The sequence below is a fragment of the Lynx rufus genome, unplaced genomic scaffold (assembly GCF_022079265.1).
Source record: "Lynx rufus isolate CCGP_SWC_20201006 ecotype Redwood Valley unplaced genomic scaffold, mLynRuf1.p SCAF_37, whole genome shotgun sequence".
NCBI lineage: Eukaryota > Metazoa > Chordata > Mammalia > Carnivora > Felidae > Lynx > Lynx rufus.
The window spans coordinates 1291810-1313184 of record NW_025814853.1 but is presented as its reverse complement, the minus strand read 5'-3'; the positions used below and the strand labels follow the sequence as shown (position 1 = coordinate 1313184).

General features: G+C 64.0%; 2 protein-coding genes across 4 annotated transcripts in view; both read right to left on the bottom strand.

Annotated features, from left to right (window-relative positions):
* Positions 1 to 1939: 1939 nt before the first annotated feature.
* Positions 1940 to 18008, bottom strand: GAA (alpha glucosidase). 3 transcript variants are annotated; one of them, XM_047094006.1, is made up of 20 exons: positions 17941 to 18008; positions 14553 to 15140; positions 13442 to 13587; positions 11452 to 11617; positions 11277 to 11373; positions 10731 to 10850; positions 10486 to 10604; positions 10278 to 10409; positions 9260 to 9370; positions 8585 to 8698; positions 8422 to 8506; positions 7833 to 7950; positions 7434 to 7567; positions 5496 to 5647; positions 5200 to 5348; positions 4253 to 4394; positions 3788 to 3937; positions 3255 to 3419; positions 2909 to 3061; positions 1940 to 2533 (listed from the first exon to the last, which is right to left on the bottom strand). In XM_047094006.1, exons 2-20 carry the CDS (start codon positions 15096 to 15098, stop codon positions 2474 to 2476), a joined length of 2859 nt encoding a protein of 952 aa, XP_046949962.1. In that variant the 5' UTR covers positions 15099 to 15140; positions 17941 to 18008; the 3' UTR covers positions 1940 to 2473. The 3 variants fall into 3 exon arrangements, with proteins under 3 accessions (XP_046949962.1, XP_046949961.1, XP_046949963.1); XM_047094005.1 differs by lacking the exon at positions 17941 to 18008 and having other exon boundaries at positions 1940 to 3061; positions 14553 to 15444; XM_047094007.1 differs by lacking the exons at positions 14553 to 15140; positions 17941 to 18008 and adding an exon at positions 13665 to 14546 and having other exon boundaries at positions 1940 to 3061; positions 11452 to 11577.
* Positions 18009 to 18883: 875 nt separating this feature from the next.
* The window catches only part of CCDC40 (coiled-coil domain containing 40), a 42671-nt gene continuing 40179 nt past the window's right edge, over positions 18884 to 21375 (bottom strand). The window contains exons 19-20 of the mRNA XM_047093909.1: positions 20188 to 20346; positions 18884 to 19132 (exon numbers count right to left, since the gene is read on the bottom strand). Coding sequence (XP_046949865.1) covers positions 18884 to 19132; positions 20188 to 20346 — 408 coding nt within the window. The remainder of the gene's footprint in view (positions 19133 to 20187; positions 20347 to 21375) is intronic.

The following is a 21375-nucleotide window of genomic DNA, read 5'->3' as shown; positions in this document are numbered from 1 at the left end:
GGCTTAACTGACTGAGCCACCCAGGCGCCCCGATATTAAAAAATTTTTTAACAAAAAAATAAAATTCACATGGAGATACAAAGGACCCAGCATGGCCGGAGCAGCTTTGAAAAACTGAACAAAGCTGGAGGACTTTTCCTGCCTGATACAGTGAGGTGTTGGCACAAAGACAGACACCCCCAGATCCCTGGGATGTGGTACAAGGTCTAGAGAGAGACCACAGGTTTATGGGGAGGGGGTTTTCAGCAGAGGTATTGAGGCAGTGCGGTGGGTAAAGGATGATCCTTTCAGCAAACGATGCCCAAACAGATGGCGAGCCCTATGCAAAAAAAGAAAAACCCTTTATCATTACTTCGTACCACGAACAAAAAGTAGCTTGGGACGGAAGACCTAAAGTCACAAAGCTTCTGGAAGCACAGGAGGCAAGTCTTAGTGGCCTTGGATTTGGCCAAGATTTTTTTAACAGGACAGAAATAATTATAAATCAGACTGCCCAAAATTAAAAACCTTTAACTCCTCACTAAGCATTGTTAGGAAAGTAAAAAGGCAAACAGACCGGGAGAAAGAATTTCAACGCACATGCCGGGCGGAGGACTTAGAACCAGAATATGCGGGGAGCTTTTCAGCGGTAGGTGGAAGAATGGCCCCCCCAGAGGTGCCCGGGGCCTGCTCCCTGGAGCCCGTGACCGCATCACATGTTACGGCAGGAGGGACTTTGCAGATGGAATTGAAAAGTTTGAGACCGGATTGTCCCGGGTTATCCGGGTGGACCCACATGAGCTTTTCAAGGTCAGCCCGCCTTGACCTCGCTGGACTTGAAAGTGCCTCTGCCGCGACGAGCAGCCCCTAGAAGGGGCGTGTGGCGCACGGCTGGCAGGGGACAGACCTCAGGCCTGCAAAACCCTGCAGCCGAGTCGGCCAACAACCTGCCTGAGAAGGAAACGGGTCCCCCCCTCCCCCCAGAGCCTCCGGGAAGGAAGCAGCCGGCCTGCCGCTCGACTGTAGCCCCGCGAGAGCCGTGTCCCCTCCCTGCCCACCAGCACTGTAACACACTGTGTTATTTTAAGCCACTGAGTCTGTAGTAATTTGTTACGTGGCAACGGAAACGTACACAAACGATATTCCAGTAATAGAAGACCAATGCTCCAAATAAAGAAAAAGGCAAGAGATTTGAACAGACGCCTCCCTAAAGAGGATTCACGGGTGACAGACCCAAGTCCGTGAAAAGACTCTCGGCATCATTGGTCTTCAGGGACACGCACATCGAACCAGGACGGCCGAGAGTGAGCAGACCTCCCGTCGCAGGGGTGGGCGAGGATGCGGGGCAGCCGCCTCACTGCTGGCGGGAATGCAGAACGGTGCAAGCGCTTGGCGAGCAGTTGGGCGGCTTCAAGAACATTACTCACCCCCCCTCCCCCCGTATGACCCGACCTTGTCACCCCCGGTATGTGCTCAAGAGAAACGAAGACCTGTCCGTTCAAAGACTTCTCGTGATGGCTCATCGCGGCCTTGTTCGTGACAGCCAAAAATCGGAGACGGCCCCGAGGCCCGCCAAACCAACCGTGGCACGTCCACGTGATGGGAAGTGCTTGACAGTGAAGCCGGACACGGCGCTGAGGTCCACGTGGGTGAGCCTCCGCGATCCTGCTGACTGATACTAGCGGGACGATGCGCACGTGCCGGAGGGTTCCGCTTCCGTAACCTTCCGGGAAACAAGCTGCCGACCGCAAGCAGACCAGCGGTTGTCTGGGGTGGGGCGTGGGGGCACATCTCCCACCACGTGCCTCCGATGCCAGGCCCGGCTGGGCGGGCGATGCTGCCTTTGGAGCGCGAAGCCTGCCCGCCCCACCCGGGAGCGCCAGGGGGCCCTCAAGGATGGAGTGGCGCAGCCCTGGGACACATCCTCCCCGCCCTGAACCCCAGAAGGACCAGCAGAAGCTTGATTGCAATGCCCCTTTTATTAAACACAATTGCACTTTGGAGCGAGGGTTTCCCCGGGTCCTGCGAATCTTCTGGAGGCCCCGTGGCCGCCCTCCTGCCGGCGGGCAGCCCCACTGGCTGCCGGGGCGCGGTTGCCCAGACGGCAGTCCACAGTGGCCACGCAGCTCTGTCCTTTCATCTGGCGTGACCTCGGGGTGCAGGGACAGCGTCCTCACCCCGAGCACACTTCTGCTGTCCTGGGCAGGCGGCGGATGACGTCATACACGTTCCGGTGACAGGCTGCGGGGAGGTAAACCTTCCAGGAGAGCATTGCAAACACAAGGCAAACGTGTGCTGCTGGCCCAGAGCCCTGGGGCCCGGGAGGTAGACACAGGCAGATCTGGGCATTGGAGGGACGTCCGCCGTGAGACGTGGGCCAACTGCTTCCGACCCTGAGCCCCGCCCCCCACATCTTGACTAAGAGCACAGGTGCTGGGGTCGCTGCGAAGTCCCGTCTTTTCCTGTAAAGGATCAACACACCACCGGCCCCTGGTTAAGACCAGCTGATGACAAACTGTTCTCCCATCGTCAGGGAGACAGGGATGTCCAGGGTCTGCAATAAGAGAAAAAAGAAAACGTGACCACCAAACAGTTGTTGACAGAGGTGAGGCCCGAGTGCTCGGCAGACAGGAGCCTGGGCCTGGGCGGGTGGTGCCCTCGGGGTCTGCCCCAGCCCCTGGAGGCTTCTGGCTCTGTTCCTCGCTGGCTGAGTCTGCTTTCAGCATGGCCCATGAGTCACCATCGGTGTGGACACAGGCAGAGGAAAGGCCCAAGCTGCAAGGGGGCCTGTCCTTCCCTGGGGACCAAGGTCCTTTTGGCCTCGTACGGCCCGGCCGGCCGGCACCGGGTCCCCAGGGCCCTTGGTACCTCCCCCCGCCCCTGCCATCCTTGGGGACGAGCCCTCTGGCCCCATCTGCGGGGCTCTTGCCTTCGTGTCAGGGCTGTAGGTGAAGTTGGAGACGGGAACGCCATTGGAGAGGACCTGCTTGGGGGCCGCGGCCACCCCCAGGACGGTGGCCTTCCTCAGTTGCAGGCTGGCCCCCTCGCTGGTCACGTGCACCAGCTCGTTCACAACGGTGTTCTGGCCAAGGGGAGAGGCGGAAATGGTCAGCAGAGGGCCCGGAAAGACCTGCGGGATGGGCCCCACGCACACCCGGACGCCGGCAGGTGCATGGGGACTGCGGCCAGCGCCCGGGCCCTGCTCGCTTCACTTGGCTGGGACAGGGACAGGGGGCCCCGGCGACCCCCCAGCCCGGGCGGGTCCCGACACTCACATTCTTGGCAAGGAAGACGACCTGTGTGTAGGCCCCACGCTCGAGCGTCTCCAGGCTCTCCCCGTCGTCCCAGAACAGCTCTCCTCGGGCCTCCCCGTTCGTGGTCAGGGCTGTGACCAGGGCCATGGGCTGCTTTCGGGACTCCGTGGTTGTGAGGCCAAGGCCCTGGAAAAGCGGGTGGCACCTGTCACCATCTCAAGCCTGGCGGAGGCCTCCAGAGCGGGGACGGGAAGGACACTGGGCTGGGACGGCTCCGTGCTGCAGGAAGCCGGGACCCGGAGGACAGGCCACGGCCGAGGGGCTCGGACACCCGTGGCGAGCACTCCGGCCGAGGCAGACACCCTGGAGGACGTGAGAGGCCCACGCACGTTTGCAGACCGTTTCCTAAAAAGAGCCAACGGAGCAGGTGCCCCTCTGCCTGGCACGGCCGCGGATCTGTGCATCCTCAACCCTCACACGCTGTCGTCTCTGCCCGGGGCTTTGGGGACGGACCCTCTACTGGACAGCCAGGCTCAGGTGGCTGGCCCGGGTACCTGCAGGGGGATGATGTGCCCGGCCCGGAGGTGGAGGTTGATGGTGTCCAGTGGGGCTGGCAGTGTCACCCACTGTCCCCTGCTGTGGATGGCAGGCGTGACGGGTGCGGGAGGCGGAGGCGGGAGGCTGCCGAGGGCCTCTGCTGGCACCTGGAGGGCGGCGTCACGTCACCAGGAGTGGGAGCCTCAGGCTCCGCGCGGGGCCCCGCAGGCCCAGCCCAGACAAGTCGTTGGGACAGAGGCCCTGACCCAGGGCTTGGGGCGCAGCAGGACTTTGGGAGAATTGGAGTCCTGGGGAGCTACCCGCTTGGGCCTCAGTTTCCTCATCTGGAAAATGGGTCACTGCAAGGACTGCGTGGGAAGATCCACATGGAGCCCCACGCAAGGGCCACAAGCGAGCTCCCTTCCCCACGTGGCCCACACGTGGCAGGAGGGAGGGACCCCTCGAGGGCCCGCAGGACTCACCGTCTGCAGGTCGTACCATGTGCCAGCGGGGAAGTAACCGGTCACTTCAACCTTCCCGGCCTCGAGCACCGGGGTGATGAGCAGAGCTGCTCCCCACAGGAGCTGGCGGTCCACGGCCCAGGTGCGGGGGTCCTCGGGGAACCTTCGCACGGGAGGGGTGGGCTCGTGGGCCTGGTGACCTCTGAGGCCGGCGTGTTCAAGGGGCCTCGCGGAAGCCCCGGGAGCCGGTTCCCGCCGCCCGAGCTTGGCAGGGGGTGGGGGGGGGGCGGTGAGGGGAGTGAGTAACCCTGTCCCCTGCCGGCCTTTCCGGCAAACTTTTTTTTTTTTTTCTTTTCTTTACGTGAGAAGATTGGCATCTTGTCTGACCTGCCTCCGCGATTCCACAGCGGGGCACGTGCTGACGTTCTCTGTTTCCGTCCACGGGAGCGTTGCCTCTGTTTCCCTCTGTTAAACCCAACCCCCCTTGCCTTTTCCCTTTGATGCTTTCAGAGTCCTCTCCTGCCAGGCACCTGTTTTCCTGTGGAACTTTCTATAGCTTCCTTTTTGACACTTAAGCCTGTAATCCATCCGAAATTTACGCTTGTAGCGAGAGGGGGAGAAGAGGATTTTTGCCAACAAGGAACAGACTTTTACTACCTGGGACTCGTTTAGTCCACTGACTGCAGGTGGCATTTAATCAACCGCATGCCACCTTTTTACGTATCTGAGTCCCACTTGGGGGATATCAGTTGGGTCTCCTTCATTCGATCGGGATGGTTTTGTACCTTGTTACCCCCCCGTTGGCCTGCCCGGAAGGCCCCCAGCCCTGAGCTGCACTCTCATGGGGGGAGGGAGCGGCGTGCACAGGGCCCCCCTCCCCCCCCCACCCCAGCAGGGAGGCCCCGGGACGCCCCCTGCGGCAGGACGGGGCTGCCCCTGGGCCCTCGCTCCCCGACGCGGGCACTCACTCCAGGAAGAGGGGCCGGGCCACGGTCTCGCCCCCCACGTGGGCCCGGTGGAACAGCGTGTACAGGTGGGGCAGCAGCCTGTAGCGCAGGGCGAGGGCCTTCCTCATGGCTCGCTGCGCCGTCTCGCTGAACCTGTACGGCTCCTGAGGCTGCAGAGGGGCCGCGGGAGCACCGCGAGGTCACGGCCGCCCTCCCCGCTGCGGCGGGAGACCCGGCTCCGCTCTCACTGCCGGTGCGGCCGCGTCCACAGCGGGACCCCGGGGGCAGACCCCCACCCACCCGGCCCGCGCCCCTACCAGGCTGTGGAGGTCGTTGTGGTTCCGCATGAACGGGTAGAAGGCCCCCAGCTGGGTCCAGCGGACACACAGCTCCTCCGACGTGTTGCCCAGGAAGCCGCACACATCGGCCCCGACCAGCGGCACCCCCAGCAGGTTGAAGAGCAGGATTTCTGGGAGGGCGGGGCGGGCTGGGGCTCAGGCTGCCGGAGTAGGTCCGCCTGGGCCGTGGACCGCCCGCCCCTCTGGGGAGCAGACGTTGTAGCCACCGGCCCCGGCCCGGCAGTCAGTACCGCGCTGGCCTCGGTGTCTCCCACTGGCGGTCCCAAGAGCCTGCCTTGCGGACTGCTTCCTGACACCTGGGTCAGCCGAGCAAAGCAGCTCCTCAGGGTTGAATTGTGCCCCCCACCCTGCCCCCTAAAAAGTATGTGGGAGTCCTAGCCCTTTGTACTTGTGATGTGACCTTATTTGGAAAGGGTCTCTGCAGGGGCACCTTCTGTTGGTTAAGCATCCGACTTCGGCTCAGGTCATGATCTCACGGGTCGTGAGTTCGAGCCCCGCGTCAGGCTCTGTGCTGACAGCTCAGAGCCTGGAGCCCGCTTCGGATTCTGTGTCTCCCTCTCTCTCTGCCCCTCCCCCACTCATGCTCTGTCTCTCTCAAAAATAAATAAACATTAAAAAAAAAAAAAGAGGGTGTCTGCAGACACGGTTAAGGTGAGGTCACAGAGCGGGTCCTGATCCAGTAGGCCTGGTGACCACGTAAGAGGAAAACCCAGACTGACGACCCACACGGGGGGAGGGCCGAGCGAACACACGGGCAGAGACCAGTGACGCAGCCCCGAGCCAACGACACGAGGACAGCGGGCAACCCCCAGAAACTGGGGGAGGCGGGAAGGAGTCGCCCCGGGGCTCCAAGCACGGCCCCTCCGACACCGTCATTCAGACCGCTAGCCTCCAGGACCGCTGCCTTCCGCGCCAGCGTGGGGTGCTGTGCTCCGGCGGGCACGGTGAGCCCCCACGGCTGCTGAAGGGTCGGGTGGGTTCCAGGCCACGTCGGCCAGGGCCCGCCCCACCACTGTTCAGCAGGGCCAGGCTGCGCCGGGCCATCCCTCTCCTCAGTGTCTCCTGGGCGGCCAGGAGCCGATGGGCAGGACCGGACCCATCCCGAGGCCGTGGGGGACACCTGTCTGGGCTGCAGCAGGTCAGGGGCCCGCATGACCTCTGCCGGTCATGATCGGCGCGCACCGAGGGTCGCCCAGGGACCTGCCGCTCGAGGGGGCTTCAGAGATAGGCCTGCAGCGCCGGCGGGCGCACCTGCCCTAGGGCGAGGTCAGAGCCCGCCGCACCTGTGGCAGAGCGGCTTCCGGAAGGAGGAATGGACTCCTGCCCCAGAGCTCGCCCACCAGCGCTTCCCCACGGCCCGAGGGTCTGCGCGTGGTCCTGCCACTGCCGAAAGTGCTATCGGGAGGCTTGCAGGCTGCAGGTGGAGGCTCCCCTCAGCTGCCCACGTGGTGACCCCGGGAGGCCACCCCAGCCCCTTCCCCAGAGCTCCCGAGCCCCGTCTGCCTAACGCGCGTCACAGCATCAGAGCTCTTGACAACTCAAATCGAAGTGCCTCTCTGCAGAGGGGTGGGGGTGGGGGTGGGAGGGTGGACGGCACCTGCAGGCTGGGCTCAGACAGGATGCGGTCGCCGGAAGGGACACCACGAGAGGACGGGATCTGACTGCTTTGCAGGCAGCGGCTGGGGCAAATCGGGGACTTCTGGAAAGCCCATCGCCGCCCACCAGCGTGGCGCCACAGGTGAGCCGGCCCGCGCAGGTGCACAGGGGCCCCGTGTGAGTCAGCGGCGGGGCCCCGTGGCGGGGCAGTGGCATCTCCCTGAGCTGAGCCGAGCCGGGCGCTCCGGTCTGGGCCCACCGCCCCCCTCTCCGGGCCGCCCTCCTGACAGGCGCTCTCACCTGGCACAGAGTACGACAGCTGCTCCCAGCTGCTCCACACGTCCCCTGTCCAGTGGCCGGCGTATCGGCCGTGGCCCGCGAAGGTCGAGCGGGAGATCACGAAGGGGCGCGTCCCCCGAGCCTTGACCAGGGCCCTGGGCGGGGCAGGGAGACCGAGCAGTGGCCTGGCGCCCGGAGGGGCAGCAGGGCGGCAGGGCGAGAGCAAGCAGCCCCGAGCGCCGAGGCCAGGAGGAGGGAGGGGAGGCTCTGTCCGAGCCACCAGACCACCCTGGATGATGAGCCGCGTCACACGGAGGAGGGCGGCCGTCCCTCCCGGCTCCCTCTGGGAGTCTGTGTGCGGTCACCGCCGGCCCTCCCTCTGACGCCCCCGCCCCGCACAGCGCCAAGCGGGCCCCTCACCTGTGGGAGGCAAGGGCTTCTGTCAGGCCGTACAGGTTGTGCAGGTTGTAGTGCGTGGAGAGGAACTGGTGGCTGGAGGCACAGATGGTGGCTGCCCGCAGGGTCCCGCCCACCACCCCTGGAAGAGAAGGAGGCCGCTCCCGTCCGTGGCCGGCCGGTGCCCCCCACCCCCAGCCCGGAGCGCCCTCGGAACTCGGGGTGGGTCCCTGTATCGTCTCCTCTGTGCCACGGGTGGGGACGAGGTGGACACAGAGGCCGGCAGACCGCAGGCGTCACCCCCCACCTGCTCTTGACCCGTTTCAAGTCCTTCCCCGTTCCCATCCCTAAGCCCGAAATGCCTTCCCTCCGGAGGGCCACGCCTCAGTGGCAGGTGTGCTGGTCCACGCTGCCTGGCTCTTGTCTCCCCGGCCTGACCTTCCTCCTGGTCTTGCCCTCCCCTTTCCCGGGTGGCCGTGCCCATCGGCTCCTCAGAAAGGACAGCTCTGAGTCTCCCAAACCAGAGAAGCAAAAGCCCTGATCTGAGCCCCAGGCAGCTGGGGCCAGGGGGCCGGCGGCCGGCGGGTGAGGGCTGGCAGGAGGGGGAGCTCGCCTGGCACGTAGGGCGGGTTCTCCAGGTCACTGTCGGGGCAGCCGTCCACAGAGCCCTTGACGAAGTTGGATGGCTCGTTCATGTCCTGCAAGACAGGCCCCGGAGGTGGGCGCCCTGCCCCGGGCAGAGGCTGGGCCGGTCCCACAGCCCACGGGACACTTACGATCCACATGCCGTCGAAAGGCACCTGGGCGTGGAACTCAGCCACCATGTCCTGCCACCAGTCAAGGGCCTCGGGGCTGGTGAAGTCGGGGAAGGCGGTAAATCCGGGCCACACCTGGAGGAAAGGCCAGAGGGGAGACCGGGCCCCCCAGAGCTCCAGCCTCACTCACCTGCCTGGGGGTGAAGGGCTACGGGGAGGAGGGTCATCGGTGGTAGGGGCCGTGGGACTCTACTGAGACCTCCCTTTCAGACACAGGCCCCAGAACCGAGTCTCAAATGACTGCACTCCTGGGAGCCTCCCCGGCCTCCCCGCAGCTGGGAGCCCCTTCCTGTTGGTTCTGGGCACACCCTGGAACCGGGAGTTTGGGACTGTGCCGGGCGCCCCGTGGGAAGGCCTGGGAAGCCCCCGGGGGCTGGAGGACAAGGAGGGCGCCCGTGCCCGGGCTGGGCCCTTCCACGCCCCCCGTGGAAGGATTCGAGGTGGCATCCCTTGTCAGGGGCCACCGTCACCTCCAGCCGTGACCCCCACATGCTCTGTCCCATCGGACAACGTGATGATTTCTTAAATCCCGTCCTCTTCCTGAACGCCTGCCTGTCCCCACCAGCTGGGGACTCCCGTTTTCTACCCTCTCCCCCCTTCCCCCACCCCCGCCGCGCGCCCAGGCCCCCACCCTACCTTCCCAATCAGTGGCTGCCCAGTGTCATTGGTGATGAAAACCTTTCTCCGTAGACCCTCGTCATAAGGTCGGTAGCTGCCAGGAGGGCTGGAGCTGCTGATGGCAGGATCCTGGAGGGGGTGGGGGGACCCCGTCAGGAGGAGAGGGAGTGCTCCAAAGCCAGGCACCCACTGCTGGGAAGACGGGAGAACGCTCTCCAGGCAGTGTTGACGGAGGACAGAGGCCGGAGAGGGCCTCGCGTGTGTGTGTTCAGCACACCCTGTGTGCACAAGCCCACGTGCCGGGGGTGGGCACACCTGGATGCGGGCCTGAGCTCTGCTTCACAAGTTCGAGAGTCTCCCCAGTGTTCTACCACGAACACCGATTTCCTGAGTAGAAGGCCTGCCCCTGCCCTCCGGGCTCTGAGTGGCCGCGGATGCCGGCTGCCCTCCGAGGGGCCGAGGTCATGGAAACGGCCGACATCAGCACAGGTTTCCTCCCCTGTGGCGTGTCCACTATGGCAACCACTCAGCCTCGGCGCCCCCTCCCCATGTCCTCTGGCCACATGGCTGGGCACTGCCCCCCGCTCCCCTGGCTGCACCGGCCCAGGGAGGGTGTCCTTGTGCTGGGCCACTCAGAGCCCTGCCCTCCGTCCTGTGACGCAGAACTGACTTAAGTGGAGGCGGGGCCGGGAGACCCTCGGAGCCTCTGTGGCTCTGGTTTCTTGGGCGTCCAAGCCCGCCCCGGCCCTCCCAGTCCCGGGGGGGGGGGCGTCAGCCGAGGGCACCCCCCACCCCTTGCTTTAAGCCGCTCACGTAACCTACAGCCAAAAGGACCCTAAGCGGCACACGATGTTTCCAGGAGGCCTTAAGCCGGACATCACAGGACAGCAGAGCCCAGGTCGGTATCCCGGTCGATAGCAAGGACCCTCAGAGCCCCGCAGGCACCACGAGGAAGCTGCTGTCTGGGGGAGGAGGCACGGGGCCTCCCTCCCCTAACAGCTGGCGCGGCAGGGGATGGGGACGGCGGGGGACTCACCACGATCATCACGTAGTGCCGGCCGCTCCGGTGGAGCTCCTGCACCATGGCTGGGAAGTCCCCGAAGCCGTCCTTGTTGAAAGTGAAGTCTCTCCTCGCGTCCATGTAATCCAGGTCATTCCACTGAGTGTCCTGTGGCCACAGCACAGGGACGGAGTCCCGGCCCAGCCCCCACACGCACACCCGCCCCGGGCCGCCCAGCGCTCACCAGGGGGAAGTGGGCCCTGGTCATGTTCTCCACCACCTGGCGGGTGACGGCAGTGGAGGTGTAGCCCCAGCGGCAGAGGTGGAGCCCCAGGCCCCAGTAGGGCGGCATGAATGGGGAGCCTGCGGGCAGGGCAGCTCTGTGAGCGCGTGGGCAGGGGGAGGGGAAGGGGGCGGGAGGGGCGGGGGAGGGGGGAAGGAGGGGCGGGGGAGGCGAGGGGGCAGCGCAGGGCTGGGGGACCAGCCTACCCACGACTTCCAGGTACTGCCGCACCACGCTCTTGGGCTCAGGGCCCAGGAAGATGTACATGTCCAGGATCCCACCCGTGGACCGCCAGCTGAGGGCCGGGCTCGGCTGCAGGACCACGTCTGGGGGAAGCAGCCCTGGGGCGGCTCAGGGACAGATCCCTGCGCCCCATACTGCCCCCACACCACCAATCTACAGCCTGCTTGGTGTCTGGGGAGGGAAATGCCGAGCCGCCAGACCCCAGGACTCCCCTCTCTGGCCTCCGCTCAGATCAGGGGCCTCGGAGTCCACCTTGGGGGCACCTCAGGGCAGAGCTGGCAGAGGCCACGAGGACACAGCCCACTGGAGTCACTTCTTGGGGGGACGCACAAGCCCCAACCCCCCCACGGCCCCAGTCCTCTACCTCCAGCCTGTCGGGCAGGTCCCTCCGTGAAGGAAGGGGACGCGGCCACACCCGGGGCAGCCCCTGGCCTGGGAGCTCAGAAGGACGATTGGCCGTGGGACACGGGGACAGGATGCCGGCTGGGGGTGGCCGCCCACCCGCTTACCCATGGCATTGCTGTTCAGCAGGAAGACCCCGTGAGCCAGGCCGCCGTCCTCCAGCACCAGGTAGAAGGGGTGGGACCCGTACAGGTTCACGTTGGGCTGGGCACGCGGACACACACGTTAGCAGCCTCACCCACATGGCTCCCCCGCTCCCCCCGCCTCCACTGCCCCTTGTACCTCGGGGGCGATGTCCCGGTTCCACAGGGTGACCTTGGTCCAGTTGGTGCTAAGCATCAGGGAGCCGAGATGCTCGGCCAGGCCCGTGATGTGCTGGGACGGCAGAGAGGTGGACAGCTGCAGAAACTGGTCAGCAAAGAACAGGGGGGCCACCGTCGTGTTCAGCCTGCCAGGAAATGCCCAGGCAGCCAGATGAACCCCAGGTGGGCCCTCCCAGAGAGACCCCTGGGCCCTGGTATCCCCCCGAGGAGGGCCAGAGTGGCCTGGTCACCTCGGTGATGTACTGACCCGGGGCAGACGTGGCCATGCGAGGCCTGGCGACCCTGGGGACCTGACCAGGTGTGGAGAGCTCTCAGAGCACATCCAGTGCACCCAGGTACCTGGCTGTGTCCACACTGCCCCCAGGCGGGCGTCCAGAAGTGGAGTGCCCCATGAGGCCTGGCCGCAAGCAGGTGCCGGACAGGAGCGGCTCGAACTTGGCTAGCGCTAGGACTTGTGGCCCTGAGCTCTTTCCGCAAGGGCCATGCTGCTCCCAGACTCTGGCCAAGGTCTGCCCAGCCCAGCCCAGCTCCAGAGCCCATGGAGCTGTCCGTCCACCCAGGGGTGGCCAGGGTGCCCTGAGGTTGCACAGGGTCAAGGGCAAGGCAAGAACCACAGACGGGGCACAGAGTACATGCTATCGCTGATTTCCTGGGAAGATCTCCCACTGCCCCCTGCCTGCCCCTGGGCAAGACTTACGAGTGTGTGTGTGTGTGTGTGTGTGTGTGTTTTCAAGACCAAACTCTGATTACAGGCTTTAGAAAACTTCTCTCAGATCTCTGCTCAAAGGTCAGCTTCCTAGAGAGGCCTTCTGTAGCTCCCCCCGACAGAGCCAACCCTCTCTGCATCTGCACAGCTCATTTCACCGCTCATTTCTAGAACCTTCTTAGCTCTATTATTCCTGACATTGTACTTGCACTCATTCACTGCTTCTTCCCACTGTGTCAGCCCTGGGAGCAGGTTGATAATGCACAGCCAAGAGTGGGCAAAAAAAAAAAAGAAGAAAAAAAGGGCATTTCAGCAGGTGAGTTCCCTTAAGACCAAGGTAGGTCCAAGTTACCTCATCCCCGAGCCCGTAACTGAGTTCAGTGACAAAGGGGAGTCTTGTCCGCTCTGGGCACATATTTACGTGGCGGTCCTGTGAAAGTGCTTAAATCCGTCAGGGCAGACGGGGGGCGTGGGCAGGTGCTGCCCCGGCCCCATGGCTGTGCGGGTCCACTCTGCGAGGGGAGGTGTCAGACTCTGGGAGTCACAGCTGTGGCATCTGAGTCTAAAAGTGGATTCTGAGATGCCTGGGTGCGTCCAATCCCCGGTCATGATGGGGGCAGCGGAGGTGACACGTCCCCCAGGGGCAAGGGCACGACCAACCAGTTGCCCTGATTCTCCCAGCAGAGCCCGAGAGCATCTGCTGTGGGTTGGAACCACTGTGGGAGCTGGAAGCCCAGGAGTGAGCTTCTGGAACGGGAACGGCTCCATGGCGGACAGACCACAGCAACGATTCGGACAAACCTAAGATCTCAGGGGGACACGAGCCCCGGAGGGACTGGAAACAGCGGCCAACAGCATGGAAGCTGGGGCCCTGGCTCCGTCACCTGCCAGCAAGCCACCTCGCCTCCCTGTGCCTCAGTTTCCCCATCCGTAAAGCGGGGGCCGTAACGGCACCTACTTCTGTGTTGTTGGGATTGGCGGGGTTCACGGTTACTGCACCTGCCCTGTCGTGAGTGATACACAGCATCTGATCGTAAATAACATAACGTAAACAAAGCGGGTCCGAGGAGATGCTCCCCGGGGGGAGAGGTGTCATTTCACACCCGACCCACCGAGCTTTCTCAGCCTCTGCACTTGTGACATTGGGGCAGGATCGCTGTGTATGGTGGAGTCCCTGCCAGATGCCCCCTGGAGGAGACCGCCCCCGCCTGGCACTCCCTGGGGGCACGGAGACCGCACTCACAGCACCCGGCCGTCCAGCTTCCGGCGCACGACCACCCCGAAGGGCTCCTCCTGGAGGTCCACGCTGTAAAGTGTGGATGAGGCCCGGCTGTGGACACGCGGGGTCTCCAAGGGCACCTCGTAGCGCCTGTTGGCGGGATCTTTGATCTAGAAGTCAGATGGTGTGCCGTGAGGCCCTCTGCGGGCCGGGGGCCTCCCCTGCACACCTTCCCCACCTTCCTCACCCTCCAGGAGAGCGGGGACCCGGTGCCAGGCCCAGTGTGGCCGTGCACAGCAGGTGAGCGTGGGCAGTTTGGTCATCTACAGAACCCGGGGAATGCCTCACGTGGGTCGCCAGGCAAAACACAGAACGCACAGTCTGAAGGTTTTTTTTAGTACGTCTCAAATAGTGCATGAGACACACACTGAAAAAATAAACTCATTGCTTGGTTTTCTGGAATTCAGATTTCCTGGCATCCTGTATTTTTATTTGCTGAAGCTGGCACCCCACACGCCCATCACAGGGTGGGTGAGAGTAGAATTGAGGGCGTCCAGCTCCACGCTGTTCGGCGCACAGTAGTAATCACTGGGTAAATGTTGGCTGTTATAAATTACTTTGCCAATTATGAATTCTGTGCTTCAGGCTGCCTCAGCTTGGCCTCCACATGTCCGTTCAGTCCTCAGGTTTCTGCTGGGCACCTGCTATGTGCCAGACACTGTTCCAGGCACTGGGAGTCAGCAGGGAATAAATCAGACAAAACGTCTTGCCCTCAGGGGGCAGTCGATCATCAGATCCCACCGCCCACTGCCCGCAACATTCCCCTTCTTCCCTCTCCACCTTTCCCCTTGCGGACCCTTGCAGGACTTCAGGTCCCAGGTGGGATGTCACTTCCTGGGGGAGACCCACCTTCCCTCCACTGTGCCCTGAGCCCTGCCCTCTAGAGCATGTTCTAGAACCTTCCAATTGCTGTCTTAGTGGCCGCTGCTCCCTGAGTGTAGGCACTGTCTGCTCACGCCGGGACTCCCCGTGAAGGCACAAAACGCATCTGCCCCCTAAACACACGCCCGGCAGATCCATTCGTCTTCGCCCGGTGCCCACCCACGTTTTCTCTGCCCCGTGGGGCCCCGCCCACCGTGAAGTGGAGTCGACTCTCAGTCTCCAGCAGCACGTCCAGGCGTAAGGTCAAGATGTCCTTGGGGAAGAAGGTTGGGGTGGCGCGGGTCAGGGTGGCCGTGTAGCCTGTCTCCGTGGTGGTCAGGTTGTGCAGCTTGTAACTCGGGTAGCTGGGTGGGAAGAAGCACCAGGGCTGTCCCATGCGGGGGACCCGAGGCCACTGCCCGGCAGGCACGTAGCAGCAGCCCCGGGCCTCACACTGCTCCTGGGTGATGGCCTTGTCCGGGGCGCAGTCGAAGCGGCTGTTGGGGGGCACGTCGCACCGTGTGGGAGCTGCTCTGGGACTGCCGTGGTGGCCTGGGGGGGCCTGGGGGCCTGGGTGGCTGGCTCCCTGCTGGCGAGCTCGATAAAGCCCCTCAGCTACTTGGGAGAAGCCACGCTGCTCTTGGGGGACCAGCAAGAAATCATGGAGCAGGACGTGCCCCAGGAGGGCGGCGGTGGCCAGGGACACGAGGATGTAGGCCCCCAGCAGGGGGCAGCAGCACAGCGGCCACCTCGCGTCCATGGTCGGTGGCACCTGCAGGCAGCGGGTTGGGTCCTGGAGGCCCTGCTGAGAGAAGGGCCGGGCTCAGCAGGGAAGGCGGAGGGAGGGGGCCTCAGGGGACTCACGCCAATTTCCAGATGTGGCCCCACGGCTGGGCCAGCAGCGCACAGGGTGAGGTGTGCGGAGAAAGCGGGGCGGGCGAGGGTAGACAAGCTCCTGGCACTGTTCGGGAAGACGGCAAGGGAGGGAACTGGAAAAGCAGAGAAAAGCCCCGAAGAGGGGATTGCAGAATACCCTGTACCGTGAAACGCACTGAAGATGTACGAAAAAACGGTTTAACGAGGGGCACCTGGGTGGCTCAGTGGGTTGCGCTGTTTTGCCTCACGTCATGATCTCACGGTTCATGAGTTCGAGCCCTGCGTCAGGCTCGAGCCCTGCTGAGAGCTTGGAACGTGCTTGGGATTCTCTCACTCCCTCTTTCTCTGCCCCTCCCCTGCTCAGTCTCTCTCTCTCTCTCTCTCAAAATAAATAAACATTAAAAAAAAAAAAAAAAGGCTTAATGACACACAAAGACCTGGGCGGTAAACTGACAAACGGAACAAGAAGTTACAACACGGCGCAGAGAGTAAACTCTGCTTGTGCACGGACTGTGGCCGAGCTGCTAAGTTCTGGCAGATGCGCTAGAAGTGGGCACGTCCTCGGGGGGACCCGCCACCGTCCCTCTGTCCCTCCTCTGCCGACCGGGAGGCGGCTCCAGCCAGGTAGGCGGTCTCGGGCACTGCAGCTGAGGGCGACACTCAAGGGCTGGCCCCAGGCCTTGGCAGGTGGTGGCGCCCTCCCCGCCCCTGAGGTTACATGTGGAGCATCTGGCTCCTCCGGAGATCGGACTGTCGCTACCTGCGCTCGGCTTACGTGTACGTTCTAAATATCTCATAAGGAACGTTGTTGGCCGTCTCCTCCGAGGAGTGAGACATCGACGTGGGACTGAACGTGCAAGGATTTCACGAGGGGCGTCCTTCCTGTCTGAAACTGGGGAGGCTGCCAGGGGCGGCCCGGAGGGTCACCCCGCACCCAGTCTGACCTCTTGGGAGTCAGGCCCGGGGAGGGGCTGAGGGCCCAAGCATCCCAGACTGCCGTGCAGGCTAGGGAAGGTTCCACAAGGCCAAGGGGCTGGGGTTGCGGGTGGGGGACCTGAGCCGAAGCTGGCCAGCAGGGGTGTCGGGGCCTCCCTGAGCAGCCTGCCCTCGTGCTGTGGGCCGGAAAGCAGCGGGGCCGCGGAGCAGATGGGGCCACGCATGCCAGCTCCGTGTAGCAGAGGCTCGTGAGATGCACGCACCCTCGGGCTTCCAGGAACACGCAAGGGTTGGGAAGGAGTCACGTCGCGCACCGGGGAGTCTGAGCCTGTCACAGCCACAGACAGATCCCCTGGGACATTCCTGCCACAGCGGGCCACGGCTTTAATTCACAGCACCTTTGAAGCAAATGTGTGCGGGGGTTTTTTTCTCACGCCAACCAATCCTCGACACCAGCTGGGTCTCCCAGGATTCGTTCCGATTCTGGCCCGAATTCCTGGAGCCAGCGCGGACCCGACAGGTAAGGCCTCAGCCCCGCAGGCCCGTCCCCCTTCTGACCCCAGTCGCAAGCCCCACGTCTAAATAACTGGCCACCAACTCAAGGGTTCACCCCTCCCCCACCTCCGGTTGGGAATTGGCTAGAACCACTCACAGCACTTGGGGAAGAGCCTGGCTTACCGCGGCCCGTTTATTATAAAGGATGCAACCAGAGGACGCGGGATGGGGCGTCCCCGCCCTCCAGCACAAAAGTGTGTTCACCGGCTCAGAGGCTCTCTCAACCCTGAGTTTTGGTTTCATTACACAGAAACCATTACTCAAATCCTTGGCCCTTGGCGATTGTCAATCACCAGCTCCTCAGTGCTCCTGGGGGTTGGGGGAGGGGGGTTGGGGCTGGGAGTTCCCAGCCTGGGTGCTTCTGGGGACCAGGCCCGACCCCGAAGCTGTCCAGAGGCCCCAGCCACCAGTCACTTTATTAGCACAGAAAACACACCGCCCCTGCCAAGATTCCCAGGGTCTGTGTGCCACGGACCGGGGACAAAAACTAAATACTTATTTTTTTATTGTACAGCGTCCCGGCTGCACCTGCCCATCCAGGAACACATGACACCTCGTGATCACGGTGATGTAGGGACCGGAGCTGACGGGCCAGGCCCACGGGCCTCCCCACCCTGAGTTCAGAAGCGCGGGGGCGGCCCGGGACACAGAGGGGCTCGCCCCCCGGCCGCGCGCGCTGTTTCCACTCCACTGACAAGAAGAGCAGTCGGCCGGAGGGCCTGACAGTTTAGGCAAATGGGGAAACACTGAAGGTCAGGGAGGTCAAGTGCGCTGCTGGCCGGGAGACCCTGTGACCTCGCTTTCAGGGAAGTGGATCGGAGCCGCTGCTCCCCAGGCCAGGGTGGCAGTCCAGCTCCGCCCTGACGCGAGAGGCATGGGTCCCCACCCCGTGCCTCGGTTTCCTCCCCACAACGGGACAAGACGGCTCCCCTCGCCCAGCACCGAGGGCGCGGATGAGGCCGTGGAGTCCCCGGGGTCCCTGTCGACACCGCCGCCCGCGGACCCGCGCACGACACGCTCCACTTGTCCAGCCGCGAACCAGAGAGGTTCAATCCGCCGAGCGATCGGTCCCTCCCCCTTGGGGCGTCACGGCTGCCGGGACCCCCGGGTCTCTCGTCTCGGGGGCAGCCACCGGACGCCCCCGCCCCGCCCCTCGCCGGGACCCCTGCGGCCCCCGGCCCGCTCACCTCCGCGCACGCGCGCCCCACCGAGGCCCACCCCCGACCCCGGCTCACCTCCGCGCACGCGCGCCCCGCCCGCAGCGGCCACCCGGGGTCCGGCGCCCGCAGGCACGCGTCAGAGGGGGCGGGGTGGGCCACGTGACAGGCCGCCCGCGCAGGCGCCCTGGGCGAGGGTGCGCGTCTCCGGCCGCGCGCCCCCTGGTGGCGGGGCGTCCGGATCCCGGCCCGCGCCGTCCGCCGGGCCCGCAGCGGGGGAGGGGGGAGGAGGGCAGGGGAGGGGAGCTCACCTGGCGAGACGCGCCGGCGGGCGACAGAGGGGAGCGGCCCCCGGGGTCGCCCGTTAACTGAAGCCGTTCTGGAAGGGAAAGCGTCATCGCGCCCATAAAAGCGGCTCTTGCGCAACGTGACAGGGCGCCGTGGGGGGCCCGGCGGGGCGAGGGTGCGGCGCGGGCGGGGCCGGTTTCCGACGCGCTCCCGGAGAAATACGCCTTTCCCCCATATTCAGAAAAAGTTTTATTTTCCGCTGAAAAGTTGGAAAGCGAAATTGTTTCGTAGGCCCTTTTAGGGCGGGGGCCGCTGGGGAGGCGCAGGGCAGGTGCGTCCTGGGGGCGCCCGTCCCACCCGCGCTCTCCGTGGGGCGCTCCCGCTGCACCCCGCGCCCTGGACCGTGACGGTGAGCAGGCCTGTCAAGGGCGGAGGCGGGAGCCTCCCCGAACCCGGGCGCCGCTTGGACCTCGAGTCCAGCGCGGGGTGGGAGACACCCTACCTCTGAAATGCCACCGGAAACGTAGCGGGAGGGGGGTGGGGTGGGGATGGCCTTAGTGGAAATTGCTGGTGGCTGAAAGAATCACGCCATGCTGGCCTGCCTATTCGTCTTAAAGGACCTCTCTGAGGGTGGACGTGGCTTTCGGTGACACGAACGTTCTAAGTCCCTGATCATACACAAAATTCTGGTCTCTTCCATGGGAGCAGGCTGGGGGGAGGTCCCGGCTGCTCTCTAGGAGGACCCAGATGGCTCGAGCTTGCTGGCGATCATCTGGCTGACCTTGAGCAGGGCCTCCTGGAACTGGGGGTACTCGTCCTTCACGTGGTGGAGGATGGTGCTGATGACGGCCAGCCGGTTGTCCAAGCGCTTGTGCTCCGCCAGCAGCGACTGCTTGGAGCGGAACAGGAACACGTACCTGCCGTCCTTCACCGCCTGGAGGTGCTTGAGGCGCGTCTGCAGGGCCACCAGCTCCGAGAGGTTCTTGGGTGGGACAAGAGACCCCGCATCAGGTTAGGCAGGTTGAAAATAGGACACCGGCTTGCCCCCACACAGAGTCAGGACTCGAGGAAATGCCAGGTGGAGAAGGGTGAAGGAGAGAGATTCTCCAAACCGTGGAAAAGAGGCAGATGTGCGCTTTTCAGACCCTTTTCCTTCGCCCGTCGTCTGAGAGACCTTTAACGCTGCCAGGTGCCCGCCCCCAGAGCGGACACTTTTCGCTACCTCCCCTGTCTGGGCTGATCAGGCTTGGACCCGGCAGACTCAGCTGGCCCCTCTCTTCTGCTCACACCACATCCGATCTGGCGGGAAAGCCCACGGGGGCGGCTGAAATTGTGCGCAGAATCCGACCGCTTCTCACTAGCCTCACGGCTACTGCCCTGGTCCATGTGGCATCTCAAACAGCCTCCGGTGTCCACCCTCCACCCTTCCGTCCCACACACTCAACGTCAGAGCCAGAGCGGTCCTGCTAAGACCCGAGCCACTCCTCAGCCCCCAGCCCTCCCCTGTCTTCCCGCCGACCCGAGAAGAGTCCAAAGCCATGATCACCCGATCACTGTTCTCTGGCTGCCCCTAGAGTGGTCTCCTGCCCTGCGTTACCCAGCCGGCAGCTCACCCCCTCACCCCCTTCAAGTCTGGACTCCACGATGTTTTCTCAGACCCCCCATCCAACCCCGAGGCCCCTTCTCTGCTTTTTCCCCAGAGTATTTACCACCACCTAATTCTCATTCGTTGTGTTCACCATCTGTTCCTCTGCCCCTCAAATGTGACGGTCGGGAGGGCAGGGATCATTCTCTGTCCTGGTCTGGTCTGTAGCCTTAGCACCCAGGACGGCGCCTGGCCCACAATGGATGCGCGGTGTCATTAGATGGTTAGAGAAGACGAGATGAGCCGGGAATCCCAAAGCGGCTGGCGGCGCTGTGATCCCTGGGCGAAGCGGGTCGGGAGGAGGCGCGCCCGAGGAGGCAGAGTGGCTGCTGCCAGGGGCAGACTCCACGCCCGGGTTCTTGTGGCCCTGCTGGCTCGGGGGACGTGCCTACCTGTTGCTTGAGGGCCAGGAGCTGGCCCAGGCTGGCCTCGAGCTCGTCGGTCCTGGACTGCATCTTTGACAGCTGCTCTTGCTTCTCCAGGAGGGAGTTGCTCATGTGCTTTTGCGTTTCTTCCAGTTCCGAGATGGCTTTGGTGCACTCCTCGGTGGCCTGGGGACCGTGCCGGGACGTGGTTATTTAGTGGACAGAGTCAGGCTAGAAGGATATACTCTGGGGAGGGTTCCCATGAGGATGGAGAGAGTCCCTGCCCCTCGGGAACCGGGACCCAGAGGGGCGAGTCCCAGTGAGACGCCGGGGCGCGGGCAAGCCCACACTGCAGACCGCTCCCCGGAGGCAGGCATGGCTCGGGCAGAGACATGGGGGCCTGAGCGGTTCTGGGGCCCCTGTCTTGCAGGAGGTCCATCTGCCAGGGCCCAGGGCCCAGGGGCAGCTGAGCAGCTGCATGCCAAGGCTGGGAGCAGATGCCTGGGCGGGAGCTAAGGCCTCGCAGGGTGGGGGGCCGGGAGTGGCAGTGAGGGAGGCCAGCGGCAGGGCTGGGAGGGAGTGGGGGAGGTCTGGTTCCATTCCTCTGAGGTCAGGTGGCTGGAGGTGGTTCCCGGAGGAAGCAGCTGGTGGGGTCCAGTGGATGAATAAAGGAGAGGTGACCAGGTGACTCTCAGGGTCTAGCCGGGGACAGGGGAGAATCTGGGATGCGCTGGCAGGGAGGAAAAGGGCCATTCTGGGCACAAACGCCAGAGGCCTTGCTGGGCATGGTGTGCGGTAGGAGGACTTGGGTACATGCACCTGTTGCTGGAGCTGAGGAGTCGGGCGTGGCGGGGGGCGGGTTCTGGGCAGGTGTGGGAGCCCCAGGGATGGAGAGGGATGGACCTCACGAATGACCAGCATGGCAGAGAGGACCGGCCAAGAAGGACCAAGAAAAGGCCACTCTGCCGCCTCCAGTAACTCCCAAATGAGGAATTGGGTCAAGCCTTGCATTTTGGGCTACTCTGTCCTTATGCAGGATTTACACCTACGGGGGCTATTCCAGCACCCTCCATGGGATCCTCTGGACGACTCCACCAGACGAGTGCCCGTTTCACAGGTGAGGAAGCCGAGGCACAGAGCTGTCAGGCAACGTGCCCGAGCCCCGCGTGCAAGAGCTTGGCCGGACGCCGGTGGGGCTCCGAGGCCAGGTTCCGT